At 24.5% G+C, this 15,762-nt stretch overlaps 2 protein-coding genes across 2 annotated transcripts; both read left to right on the top strand.

The window, feature by feature from the left end:
• Nucleotides 1–4,830: 4,830 nt before the first annotated feature.
• EAE97_012186 (uncharacterized protein) lies at nucleotides 4,831–6,513 on the top strand (the record flags this gene model as incomplete). The annotated part of the gene is made up of 4 exons (XM_038882700.1): nucleotides 4,831–5,378; nucleotides 5,588–5,664; nucleotides 5,842–5,929; nucleotides 5,982–6,513. 4 exons carry the CDS (start codon nucleotides 4,831–4,833, stop codon nucleotides 6,511–6,513), a joined length of 1,245 nt encoding a protein of 414 aa, XP_038726474.1.
• Nucleotides 6,514–15,127: 8,614 nt separating this feature from the next.
• Nucleotides 15,128–15,762, top strand: EAE97_012187 (uncharacterized protein; the record flags this gene model as incomplete). Its single annotated transcript, XM_038882701.1, has 2 exons — nucleotides 15,128–15,307; nucleotides 15,355–15,762. The coding sequence occupies 2 exons, from the start codon at nucleotides 15,128–15,130 to the stop codon at nucleotides 15,760–15,762; spliced, it is 588 nt and encodes a 195-aa protein (XP_038726475.1).

A 15,762-nucleotide genomic window follows, 5' to 3' on the forward strand; every position in this document is an offset into this window, starting at 1 on the left:
GTTGCTTCTCACTTAGAGAAGAAAAACCATTATTGCGTATTGATTGCATCTACTTAGAAAGAATTGTCTACTTCTTATACCATTATACTTTGAGTATTTATATCGATAATCAATCGAATACAGCTAAAGTTTCTTGATTACGATTACTGACAATTTTGGAAATTAATACACAATCTAACTATTTTCATACTAATCCTCTATCATTTATCTATCTATTTCTGCCATTTTGGATTGATTAACCGATATCCCTACATCTTGCACAACCCTGCATCTTGCACACTTTTATTTCTTTTGAAAATAATATTCTAAAAATGATATATAATCAACCAATCATTGAATTCTATTAAAAATAAAAATAAGAATACTATAATATTATAATATTATTTCTTTTATATAAAATAATAAAATCATAATCATAATTGATAATTGAATAGAAATCTCGATATCAAAACTATTAATATAAAATTATTATATATTAATTTATTTAATAATAGAAATAATAAAAGTTTGTTTTTAGAATATATTCTATAAATTTGAAGATCTTTTAATATAAGGAATCAAAAAAAGCTAATTTTAATATCAAAAATTCGAAATTATATTAATATATAATAAGAGTTTTAATAAATAATTTGTTTTAAAACAAAAATCTTTTATAACTTAAGTATTAATTATATTCTGAATATAATTTAATTATATAATATATTATTTATATATTAATATTAATAATTAAATAATAAAATACTATATTTATTATATATTTATATTAAAATATTAATATTCAAAAATTAAAATTATATAATCAATAATAAAGAATTTTTATTCAAATATTTTTTGAAAGAAAATCTTGATTTATATTTAAATTTAAAACTAATAATTAGTATTAAATATTATAAAATAAATTTGAAATTGAATATAAACTATAAAATTCTTAGAAATATTATAAAGTTTAAAGACTTTTTTTAGAAATAAAATTCTTTTAAAAAGGGAACTACAATATTTTTGATTGAAAAAAAATATATAATAAACTTTTCAACTGAAATATAAAGATCAATTATTTTAATTATATTTTTTATTTATTTATATTACTCTATAATATAATTAATTATAATTTCTAAATAATATATTATTTTAATATTATTTAATATTATTATATTATATATTTTCTAATATATAAAAATATATTTTTATAAATTAAATTAAAATATCAATTTTATTTTTCTAAAATCTCGAAATAAATATTTTATCATATTTTAAAAAGTATTTTTAAATTATTTTTCTTTTTTTTTAAAACTATATAAAAATTTAAAACTTGATACAAAACTTGATTATTGATATTTTTCGAAATTTCAAACTTTTGATTAATAATAATAATAATAATAAATACAAAAAACTATTTTTCAATTATATATATTCACTCTAATATAGGTTTTTATTTTATTATTAATATTTTAAAATATTATTACTCAAAATCGATTAATATTCAATTGAATATTTCAAATCTTTCAAATTCCTGATATTATCTTTTAATAAATATAAGATTCTATTATACAAATTTTAAAATCATTATAATGATATTTGAATTTAATATCGATTTTTAGTTTAATAAATCAAATTGTGCAAGATACAGGGTTGTGCAAGATACAGGGATATCGGTTATCTACCGAAAATGATGCAGTAATCAATGTCTTCATTTGTGAACATCTAGAAGCCCCAATCTGAATCAACAACCACCTTTGTCGTTAGCCAAGATATTATTGATCTCTACATCAGTGAAGGAATAACTTAAAATTCTTTTTAATAGTGAAATTAATGACTTCAAAGTTTTGTATTGATGTGCTGGTATTTATTGATAGGGGCAACGACCGTCCTGTGTCGTCATTTTGAATGGCTTGTATATAGCTCGCTACTTCTGAATTACCATCCACCAATTTCGAGATAGAGCAAAAGAAAATCCAAAAACGGTAGAGAATGGGTTCGTAAGTGTGTCCAAGGACATATCATGATGGGACAATGATTTGCCATCTCGGTGATTTTGATTCTGTATCGCTAGGCAGAATTTGATATGTCGAATTAGCGCAAACGACAAGCATCATCGCAGATAGAAGATACTTTGAAAAGATTCATAGTATCTAAAGCTATCAGATTCATGTCATGAGATGTTGTGATAATGCATTTCCTTGTCGTAATCTTGATTCTGTATAGCTAGGTCAAATTCTGTAAGATGCAATTACCGGATACCACCACTCCATGTTGAGAAGGCTTTTAGTAGACAGAGAAAAGTTTTTTTACTAGGTTTGTGTCACGAGGAACTCCGAAAATGATTCTCTGCCCCGGTAATTGTGATTGAGTGCTACTAGGCAAGATTCGCGAGTAGAATTACCGCATGCCACACAACTAGGTGCATAGGTAGAGGACTTTCAAAACATAGAGAGTAGTCTATCTTTTTAGATTTATGTCATGAGAACTTACGATACTGCTCTCACGTTTCGGTAATTTGATTGAATGCTGACCTGAGCCTCGAAATCAGGTAATTTGTGACTGTTCCACAGTACATATATTACCACTCCTCAAGAGTATCAGAAATCGATTCAAAATGATAATAGTAATAGACTCTTACTTATCCGAACTTGTGATAATGAATCTTTGTCCCGGTAATCTCCAAGTTGTCTGCTAGGCCAAATTCGAGAGGTTGAACTACCGCGTGCCATACACATTATGGGATCGTCTAAATACCACCAAACGATTCAAAATAATTGACATGACAGTATCTAAGCCATCCGAGCTTGATCTAATGTATGTTATGTGACGTGCGGTAATCGCAAGTGTTGGTCAATTTCTGAGTGAGTTGGACCTCTGCCAATTCATTTCATGTCCAACAGGTTTTCGCTACATCATCATACCAGGAAACCATTTAGATCACTTTAAAGATCTTCTACCAATAATCTTCGAGGTCTCCTGATGTCTATGGTATGCGGTAATTACAACTTCCTCTCCTAGGCCAAATTGAATAATGTCATTACCGTATACGATATGGATTATTGCATGAAAGTAGTTACCTAGGATGATTCAGGATACCCTTTTTAGTCATCATTATGTCTGTTTTACTTGTAGTAATGTATATGCTTTGTGTTGATCACAAAAATCGGTTTCTATGCTGGTGTGAATCAACGGAGTCCCACAATGCTGAAGACATCATCGTAGGAAGAATTATAGTTACACAGATTTGACACACATTGAAAGATCATTCTAGGATCCGTCGAAATTACAGAAACGTTCGTAGGATATGATCACATTCTTTCCTTTGGCTGATGAAGCAGGACGGGCCAAAACTATCGCAAGTTGCCGCGATTACTGGGTATAAGTAAGCCACCCGCTTTCCAAATTCCTCCTCCTTGTAGAAGCAGGACAGAAAAAAAATAACGCCAAGAAGAAACGGTCCTTCAAGGATACCAACAAAGAACCTTACAACCATAATCTGAGAGTAATTATGTAGAAACCCTTGAGACATGCTCATTAGACCCCAACAACATGTCACCAAGGGAATGTATATGGATAGTCGAACGAATGGCAAGATAGAATTGCTAGGCAATTGCGTGAGACATAGCCCTATCAGATACTTAATAAAAGAGTGATCCATAGGAAAAGACATAGAATCGCATACCACATAGAATATCAATAAGCAATTGTTATAGTCACCATTAGTCATATGCAAATCTTTCGGCAAACCTGCGATCTTTGCATTGGCAATTGAATTCCTGTCTAGAATATTTAACTAGAACCTTATAAGTGATATCAGTCGAGTTGTTTAATGTGCGTTGATGGGGAGACTTACATGATGATCAAAACTGGCATAAGTCTGAGATCTAACCGTCGAACCAAGTTCTTTTCGACCTCATCTTGTTGCTCTGGGTGAGATGAGCGATTTCAATCGGGAGTGGAATTTTTATGCTTGTTTCTACAAAACTTTTATCGCTCGGCGAGTTCTCAACATTGCGTGTATCCTCCAACATTTCAACATCTCCAGTCTTTTAGACATCATCAATGCTGTTGAGTAGGAACTCGATTGTGAGAAGATTTCGTTGATCAAAGTGTCTTGAAAGATAATCCAAAAAGATAAATTGGTCCCAACCTTAGAATACTCGACCAAAAGTGATGTATATATAGTGTTTATTATTCATAGCGGTCGAAGACCTTGTGGGGAATGATGACTTGGGATAGCAGAGAGCACTTGAAAGAAATGTTAGTGTTCATACTATACATCAAATTTACAACTCCCCAATTTCCCCGGATTTCTTGGCTGAGAATTAACGCGGAGAAAGAATGCGGAGAAATCTTGTGTGTCGGGTCATTCTTAGTTTGTGGGGAATAAGACACGGAAAGAGAGAATGTTTTGCGCGGCATGACTCTTTAAGCTAAATGTAATAGCGTATGGAAAACGGTACGGAAAAAGAATACGGAAATATGAATCGGAAATATAACTTTCTATTGATCAATTCAGAACTTGCTCAAAAATAGAGTGGGCTTGGATAGCACACTGTAAGATGAATATCCGATCATGTGCGGGGAGGTTTATGCGTGGAGAGCCGACGTGGACAGTTCACTTGAGATGATTTTATTCTTGGAGATGATCACATATATATGAATACCAAAGTACCCAACACAAGATCGAAGGCCTCAATTGAGTGGATCGAATGCCATTCATTTCAAGATTGAAATCAACAAGTTATCTTCATCGACCGAACAACGGTGGTTAGATTGCACCTCATTCAAACATAAATTTATAGGCAAGGCAACCCACCTTTGTGGCCAAGGTGAGTTGCATCTCTCAAGATGATTGATGTTGCTTCTCGATCACAGCAGCCTCCAACTTCGGGTACAGAGAGTTCAAAGCATGTTGCAGCTCTCGTACCCAACGGAAAAGGGCATAAGAAAATTCAATCACCAGAACCTCAAACTATCGACGAATTAATTCGGTTGAGAGCCCTTGAAGATACGTACCAGAAAATCTTATCTTATCCTCAAGAGAAAGGGGGCTATGTCGACTATACGTTTCACGAACTCGACTTATTTGCATTCCGAGTCGCTCAAAGGTATTCCGAGTGTATTCCACTCCGGAAAAGCTCAGATGAGAAAGAAAGAGTGATAGGCCTGCTTGGACCATCAAACTTGGATTACATTATTACCATTCTTGCACTGAGTAAACTGGGATTCACAGTATTATTCTTGTCCACAAGAATTTCGACAGTCGTATATCGGTCTTTACTCGAGGCTACATCAGCTCAGCACCTTCTCATCCACGATTCATTTGCTGAGACTGCAGAGGAACTCCAATCCATCTTATCCACACTTCAAGTCCACAATATCCTCACTCAAGAAACGTATGAATCAAATGATCCTTTAGAAATAAACACCAGGCTTGACTGTGGTCTTGATCTGTCTCGAGAAACAAATAAGATTTGCTGGATTATTCATTCATCAGGCTCAATGGATTGCCAAAACCAATTTACCAGACTCATAATGCGGCACTCATGAAATAAGATATTTCTCGTGTTTTCCATTGATAAATAAAATGCTGACATGGAAAAAGCTACAAAAATCACCTTGGCATGCGTGGCTTCATTACTCTCCCTCTCTATCACGCTCATGGTATCTCTAGCGTTTTCCGTGCGTTATCTTCCAGAAAACAGATTCATATGTACAGCTCAAGTCTCCCGTTGACCCAAAAGAATTTATTGGATATCATGACCACGAACAATTTTAAAATCTTTTACGCAGTCCCATATGCTTTAAAACTTCTGTGTGAAACATAAATTGGTATCAATGCCTTGAAAAGACTCAAAGTGGTCATGTTTGGTGGATCTGCATGTCCTGATATCCTTGGGGATCGTCTCGTAGATAATGGGGTCAATCTAGTTAGCCACTATGGAACGTGAGTTCCTGAGATCATTGGCTTCTCATCCTTGGCTAACGTTGACATATAGTACCGAAACAGGCCAACTTATGACATCCTTTCATTCATCTGGAGACAAGGCTTGGAACTATTTGCGTCCATGGCAAAGTTTGGAGCCTTTCTTGAGATGGGAGCCCAAGGGTCAAGGTACCTGTGAAGTAGTTGCTCTAGATGGATGGCCATCTAAAGTCGCTTCAAATAGACCCGATGGGGCTTATGCGACCAAGGATTTTTTTACTCCTCATCCAACAATTCCAGGTGCATGGAAATACTATGCCCGATCTGATGATACTATTGTCTTGCTTGATGATGAGAAAGCAGTACCAACAATGATAGAGCAGGCAGTACGTCAACACAGATCTGTTCAAGGAGTTGTCATTTTTGGCAATGGAATGCCACTATTAGGCATGATCGTCATCCCAAGTGAAGTCATGTCTAATGCCAGCACCACTCAAGTCATTGACAGTATTTGGTCTATTTTCGAAGAGCAAAATACCTCTAGCGCTGCATATGCACAGATCTCAAGATCGATGATCAAGGTTTTGCCAGTAGGAACTTCTTAGTATGGCCAGAAGATTACCAATATCATTGAAGCATGCTAACAAAAACGATAGCCCACGAACAGATAAAGGAACAGTAATTCGACAAGCATTTTACAAAACTTTCGAGTCAGAGATAGAAAACGCCTACACTGCACCCGATGTAGTTTCTTCACGTGAAATGATGTCCGAGGAGCCACTGAGAGATTTGCTCCGCAAAAGTATTCGTGAGATGCTTGGTGAAAAGCATAAAGTTGAGGATACAACTGATCTAGTTTCTTTGAGTAAGTCAACTACCCCACTTTCCGACCACCCCCTATTTCCGATCACCTAAAAAAATCATATTATCTATACTTAAAACTTTAATAACTCAATAATTATTGAATTTCAATAAAATCGTCTATAAAATCACTTTTTATAACATTAGAACTATCATTTCCCTCAATTTCATAATTTTTTACTTTAATTTATATATATTTTATAATTCTAATCTTTATAAACTTTGAATTTGGAAATATTATAATTTTTTGTTTTTTTTTTAGATAATGTTTTATTTAATTAATATTCTAATTTTTTAATTTTATTTTTTATCTCTAAAAATTTATAATTCTTAATATCGAATTCTTTTATAATCTTATAAAATAGTAATTTTTATATTAATAAATTGATTTTTTTTTGAATTATTATATCTCTATATTTTCTGATATCAATTCCTTTTTGAGGGATTTTCTATTGAATAAATAATAAATATATATTTTATTAAAAAATAAAATTATTATTAAATTTAGAATTAAATAATAAAATCTTTTTATTATTATTTTCAAGTAAAAATCGATTTATAAGAAGTTTAATTATATTTTTAAACTAAAAACTATTAGTTTACTATTTAAATTTGATATTTTGAATAATTAAATTTTTTATTCTAATCTTCTAATAACAAAAAAGAAAATTATATTTTTTAATTAATAAGAAATCAAATAATAGATTTAATTTATTAGATTCGATTTGGTATATACTTTTTAAAGATAAGAATATAAATAAATCGAATAATTGTAGTATGTGTAATATATATAATAAAAGAAATAAAAGATATATATTATTATTAAAGTATTTTAATATAAATATTATAATTTTATAGTTTTTATATCTATTCAAAATAAAAAGTTTTGAATTTTCTGGTTAAATAAAAATAATTTGAAGAATATAAATCTTTTTTAGTTATTTTAAAATTATAATATTTATAATCTATTTATTTTTTATAATAATAAAATTTCAATTTTTAAATAAAATCAAATTGATTAGAAATTATTATTATTAAACTGATTTTCTCTTATATATTATAAAAGAAATAATACTTTTTTTATTAATTAAAATATATTTTATAAAAAAGATTCAAATTTAAGATCTAAATTACTTTTTTTGAATAAATCTTTAATTAATACTTTCTATTACTAATCTATTAAAACTTTAATTTTTTATTATATTTATTTTATTTATATTCTATTTATTAATTAATTTAATAATCTTGATTTTAAAAATTATAAGATTTTAGAATCACTTTTTAATAATATCAGATATAATATCTAAAATTTATACAAAATCAATTTGATATTATTTTTTAATTCTAATATTAAAATATTTTTGAAAAAAACTATATATTCATTTCTTTTTAAATAAAGGATTCTCTTTTTATATAATAAAAAAATAATTTATTATCTCTCTAATTTAATAATATATAAAATTAATATCAAAAGTTTTTTATATTAATATTTATTTTATTAATCAATTCTTCTGAATTTAAAATAACTTTTGAAGTATTTAGATATCTTTTTGATATAAAACTTTATTATATATTCGATTATGAAATATAATATATTGTCACGGCGCCAACTACATGCTCTGTAGTTGCCTTCGTGCCTCAGACATAGACCCCTAGCGTGCTCTATTTCTTATAATAGAACCTCATTTTTCCATAGCTTTCTACTCTTATAATATAATATAAGTCTTTACTCGTTATCCTAATAGTTTGTTACCATCTTTATAAAACTATTATAACTTTATTTTAATTAAATTCCTATTGAAAGTTATAATCTAATTATATTAATTATATTATCACTAACCCATTATATACTTTAATTATTATTATTCAGAAATTCTATAAGATGTTTTGTAATTATAGAAATATTTTAAAATAACTAATTAAATATCTATATCTAATTTATTCTTATAGTTTTTTTCTTGATTATATTCTCAATTCATTTAAAAATTATATCTTTTTGTTTATAGATTTGTTTAGTAACTTAAATATTACATACTTTACAACCTATCTAAATTATATTTGAATTAATTGATTGATTATAAGTTCAGTTACAAATCCAAACCACTAGAGTATTAAATCCAAAGCCGCTAATACTCATTTAAAGATTATTAAATTGAAGGATATAATTGAAATATTGAAAATTGTTATTTATAATAATCTATAAGCTTTATTTTACTAAAAGTATTTTATTATCTTTAAAAAGTTTAGTAATAATAAGCAAAATATTATAAAGCACTAGAACTAATATATAATATTCCATAATATAATCAATTGTTATTTAACTATAAATTATAAAAATAAATCAGAATTCTAAAAGATTATATTCCTTGTTAACTTACTCTTTAGCTCTATTTATATAAACAATTAGATATATTTCGATACAATTACTAATAACCCATATAATTCCAATCTCTGGTTTTTTAGATAATATATTATAATAAGTATTTGATGTGAATTGAATAAGCAATATCAAACCCTTGATTTTTCATATAAAACCTTTATGGATTATAATAAATATAAAATAAAGAAAATTCTATTTAATAATTTTATTATTAAATTTAAATAATTTATTATTAAATATAGAAAAACTATTGAATAATAAGTTACTAATTTCAAATTCAAGGTTTTATAAGAATTGATTAATACTTCGATTAATTACCTTAATAAACTCTTCATTACTGATATTAATTTATAAATGATTTAATGGTAAGATATCTATAATAATTTGGAAAAAAAATTTATTTTAATAATAAACAAAAGAATTAAGGTATTAATTTTAATTATAAATAATTAAAATCTTATAATAAAAAGTAGGCTATTATTATACCTTTTTTTTATATCTAATCTCTCCAGTAATCCTATATAATTAAATATTGTTTGATAAGGTTAGTATTCTTTAGCTTGATAAAATTAATATCTCTTAGCTTGATAAGATTAGTATTCTTTATTTTATTATACTTGAGAATAATATATTAATTTTGGTTTCTATTTTTATTACAAAAAGCCTGATTATATTAAAAGCAATTATAAGAAAAAAAGAGCTAATAATATAAAATATAATATTAATGTTAATACTAATACTAATATAAGATATGCTTCTTACATTAATTATTTTCTAGTAGCTAATTAATATTAAAGTCTTAAATCCTATTATAATATTATTACCTCCTTATATCAGAATTCATTTCTATTTGTTAATTATTTTCTAGTTATATTATTATACTATATTTCTTTAATTCCCTTTAATTTTATTTAAAAAATTAATTTAGGAGGATATATTAAGAAATTTGTTTATTTAAAAAAGAATGGAAGCTTAATTCTCTAATTAAATATATTAAAAGATTAATCTTGATTTATAATTACAAATCAAGATTTTTTATAAAAAATTTATTTTTATGAATTAAAAGATTAATTATATCTAGGGATTCTTTATATTTTAAATTAATAAATAACAAATCTCTTAAAATCTTAATAGAAATCTTTTTTGTATTTAATATAATTATTTTGTTTATTAGTTTTATAAATAATGGAACTATAAGCTATAGTTTTATTAATAGGAAAGTTGTTTTCAAGCTTTATATACCTATATATCCTTTCTTTATATTTATTATTTATTTCTAATTAATAAAAAGCTCTCTAATATTCTTTCTTAATATATATTTCTAAATATATAAATTAATAATCACAAAGAGATTGGCTTATTTTATATTACTACTTTATTAATTACAAACCCTATAATTCTTAATTTTCCATAGTTTTAATATTACAATTCTATTATTAATTGATTAATAATAATACTCAAATTTATATTTATATATTACTTAAGGTATTACTATTCTATTAACTTTATAATAACTATTATTCCTAATATAATCAATAATCAAAAGATAACTTTATTAAAAAATAATAAAATTATATTAATTAATTCTAAACCATTTTTATAAAAATTTATTCTAAAATTAGTTTTTATAAAGAAAATTATTAATAAAAATTTCGAAAATATCTTATTATTATTTTAAGATTAATTTATAATTCTCGAATTTATTGAAATTTTAAATATTCAAAGAAATCCTAATATTATTAATTTCAAAGTATTATTTGAATTAAATTTATATTATATTTGTTATATTAATAATGAAATAAATATTTGGGCTAAAATAATCCCAAATCAATTAATCTTAAAATCAATCCCAATTTAAATAATTACTAGTTTTAGAATATATAAAAAACTATTATAGAATTAAAATATTCTATTCTTATTATATATATTAATATTACTAAATTCTTTAAATAAATTATTTAATATTTTATAAAGTATTTAATTTAAAATATAAAATATAAAATTCTTTATAATTAATAATTTCATATAATTTTATAAGAGTCAAGATACTTATATTACAAAAGTATTCTAAAACAAATTGAATAAAGCTTATAAATTATATTATATAATTATAGAAGATACTATTCAATTATACTATAGCTTAATAAATAATAATATTAATAAATTTATAAAAAAAACAAATCGGTTTATTTTTTATATAATAGAAATCCAAGATAAGCTATCTCTCTAACTTTATAATTTATATTTAGAATTCCTATCTTTTTTTATTAATAAGCTTTTATTATAATATTCTTAAAATCATAAAATCGAGATTATATTAAACAAAAAATTATTATATAATAAAAACTATTTAATATCTCTAATCAAATTTTAAATTATTTATAAATAGTTTGATAATAATTTGAATAAGGGATTTATTCGAAAGTCTCATTTCTAATCAATTGTCCTATTCCTTCTAGCTATTAAATCTAAAGGAGGTATTCGAATTTATTAAGATTATTAAGAATTAAATAATATTACTATCAAAAACCAATATCTTCTATTATTAATTAAAAAAACCCTTAATATTCTTTATTATACCAAAATCTATATTAAGCTTGATATTATTATTATCTTTAATAAACTATGGATTATAGAAAACCACAAATAGAAAACCGCTTTTACTATTCATTTTGGTTTATTCAAATTATTAATAATATCTTTCAGATTTTGTAATATATTTATTTTATTCTAGAATTATATTAATTATATTCTTTTTAATCTTTTAAATAGAATTTACATAATATATTTGAATAATATTCTTATTTATTCCGAGAATATTATAGATTATAGAAAATATATTTATAAAATGATTTAATAACTAATTGATATTAGATTATAAATTGATATTAATAAATATAAATTCGAAACAAAAAGAACTAAGTATTTCAATTTGATTATTACTTTAAAAGATATAGAAATAGATTTGGAAAAAGTCAATATTATATTCAATTGAAAATTATTAATTAAATTTAAAGATCTTCAATATTTTCTCAATTTTATTAATTTTTATTGATATTTTATTTATAATTTTTTTAAAATTATAAAATCCCTTAATTATCTTTTAAAAAAAGAAAAAATATGAAATTAAATCTTTAATTAAAAAGATGTTTTTAAGATATTGAAAATCATTTTCTTCTTTGTTTTAATTCTTATTATATTTGATTATTATTATTATATAGTTGTAAAGACTAATACTTTTAATTAGATTATAAGAAATATCTTTTTATAATATAATAATAAAGAATATCTATATCTGATAATATATTTTTTATCAAAATATAATACTATTGAATATAATTATAAGATTTATAATAAAGAACTTCTAATTATTATAAAATTATTAGAGAAATAAAGACTGAAATTATATGAAGTTTAAAAGCTATTTGAAATTATTATTAATTATAAGAACCTTGAATACTTTATATCAATAAAGATATTAAATTAATAATAGATTAAATAAACTGAATTCTTATTTAAATTTAATTTTTATATTATATATCGATTTGGTTATAAAGTTATTTATTTTAATATTTTGAATTACAAAATAGAGAATCATTTAATATATACTAATTCTAATAATAATAAAATCAAAAACTGCTTATAAATAATTCTTTTAGAAAGAATATTTAATATTATTATATTCAAAGATATCATTTAATAAGCAAATAATAATTTAAATCTAATTATAGCTTTAATAAGTATAATCATTCTTGATATTAATAAATTAATTAATAATCTTATTAACAAAATATATAAATCATTTGAATTAATTATTATTATATATATAATACTTAGAAATCTCTTTATTTACTATTAATTACTAGAAATCCAAAAAGATTTTTGAATAGTCTTATAAGATTATAGATTAATAAATAATAAGATCTTTTATTATAATTATCTTTTTATTCCTTTTTCCACTAAGTTTCATATATAGATTATATATTAAATATATTTAACTAAATTAGTTAGATATTCTGATTATATTAAAATTATCAATCTTATTTTTTATATATATTAGTAGTTTAATATATTAAGGGAGATTGAGATATTTATATAAATTTGCTAATTCTATTTTCAAATAAAAACTTTTTATTTTATTATACCCAGATTTCTTAAATCACTATTAATACTATTTCACTCCTAATTCAATATTTTTATTAATTATATCATATTATTATTAATTAGTAAATACTATAGAAAGAAGTATTAATATATTATTACAATTATTTGTTATTTAATTAAAATATAATATTTTATATTAATTATAAAACTATTTATAGAGGAGCTTGCAAATCAATTTATCGAAAAGATTTATTATCTACACAATATATTCAATAATATTATATTCAATAAAGATTTATAATTTATTTCTGAGTTTTGAAAGTATTTATTCAAATGTTTATTAATTACTTTAAAACAATCTTTTTCTTTCTATTCTAAATTCAATAATCAAATAGAAAGAATTAATATTATGATTAAATAATATCTTCGTATCTTTATAAACTTTTATCAAAATAATTAGTCTAATTAATTCTTATTTATAGAATTTGTATTGAATAATACTATATCAAAAACCATTAATATATCCCTATTCTTTATTAATTATAGTTTTTATTTATATTTTGGCATTAAGCTATCTATATTTATCCCATCGAATTTATTATATCAAAGAAAATAAGAATTCCTTAAAGCTAATAAAATTAAAAGTATTTATAATTCAATTAATTCGGAAATATAAAGATTATACTAACAAAATCTATATTAACATTTTTTTATATAAAAAAGATAATAAAATATAAATAAATACAAAAAATATAAAAATCAATTATTTAATAAAAAAGAATAATAATAAATAAAATAGTTTTTAAAAAATTCTCAAGATTTACAAATATATTTATTTATTTTAATTCTTAATTAGTTTCAAAATCTTCCTAATATTCTACAATTCACTATTCCAATTACTCCATCACTCACCAGAATTATTAGATTAGAATATTATTAATATTATTAAATTATATAGAAACCAAGATCAAATTCTCAAAAAGAATAACAAAATATATAAAGAAATTAAATAATAAGAATTCAAAGAAATCCTCAATTATTATAATAAAAATGGATTTCACTATCAAATCAAATAGAAATATTATTTAGTATTTTAATAATTCGCTGAAGATCTTTATAGCCAGAAAAATGTAATTATTACTTTTTATTTAATAAATCCAAATAAGTTAAATCCATTGATTTAGATAGATTTCAAAAGATCTATTATTTCTGATTTTATTAATCTTTTTTTAATATTTATATTAAGTGTATTAAATGTATTTTTAAAACAAGGTTAAGGTAGATCTAAAAAACTCTATTAATTAATTATTATTTCTAAAAAGATTTATTTTAATTTAATAATAGAAATTAGAGTATTTTGATTATAATTATAAACTAATCGCCTTAAGTGAGGGATACTATTATAGTGTTAATTATATGCTCTATAATTGCCTTTGTGCTTTAGATATAGATTATTAATATACTCTATTTCTTATAAGTAGGGCCTCACTTTTCCATAGCTCTTCTATCCTTATAGTATAATATAAGTCTTTACCTGTACCCTGACATATATAAAATATTATAATTTAAATTAGTTTTTTGTATATTTATTTTATTTGTAATTATTTTAAAAGTTTTTATAATATCTTTTTTGATATATTGATTCTTTATATTATAATTATAATAATATCAAAATTTCAAATTAATTGATTATAGTATTATTGAGTTATTCAAAATATAAATTTTATAATTACTTAAAGCAGTATAGTTTTTGAGGTAGTCGAAAAAAGGGGGTGGTCGGAAAGTGAGGTAGTTGACTTATGGATTCTCTCCAGGCATTACGACTTCGAACTACTATCTTGAGTAATTTGCCAATACCTGCCCACAAGCTTGGAATGAACATTGTGTTTGAATTCCCATCAATCAGTTCGTTGGCGACAGAGCTATTTCTGCTTCAACAAGGAAGTGCTTCTGAGTCCGATCCAGTTGAAGAAGAAATGCAACGGCTGATCGATCGGTATGGTGATTTCCCATCTCACAAATCATGCGCCAACTCCGATACAGGTGACTACATTGTAAGTTTATGTTTCGAGAGTCTTTGGGAAATTTCTAACACTTAAAGGTCTTGACCGGATCTACTGGATCATTAGGAGCACATCTTGTTGCACAACTTGCTAAGATGCCTAATGTCAGGAAAATTTACTGCTTAGTTCGTGGGGAGTCTCAAGCTGATGCACGTTTACGAGTGATGTCATCTTTGAGGAAACGCTCAATATATCATACTCTAGAGCTCACAGAGCGACAAAAAATCATTGCATTGCCATCTAAACTCTCCGAATCGAAGCTTGGTCTTACAGAAGAGCTTTACTCGTCTATCGCTGACAATTTGACACTCTTGATTCACTGCGCCTGGACGGTCAACTTCAATCTCAGACTTGGTAGTTTCGAAAAGGATTGCATCGCTGGTAAGCTTAAATCCTCGCGCCTCTCCTGGATTTGGAGTTTTCTATTTCAAATACAAGTGCCGTGA

Source organism: Botrytis byssoidea (genome assembly GCF_014898295.1).
Source record: "Botrytis byssoidea strain MUCL 94 chromosome Unknown BBYS_055, whole genome shotgun sequence".
Taxonomy (NCBI): Eukaryota; Fungi; Ascomycota; class Leotiomycetes; order Helotiales; family Sclerotiniaceae; genus Botrytis; species Botrytis byssoidea.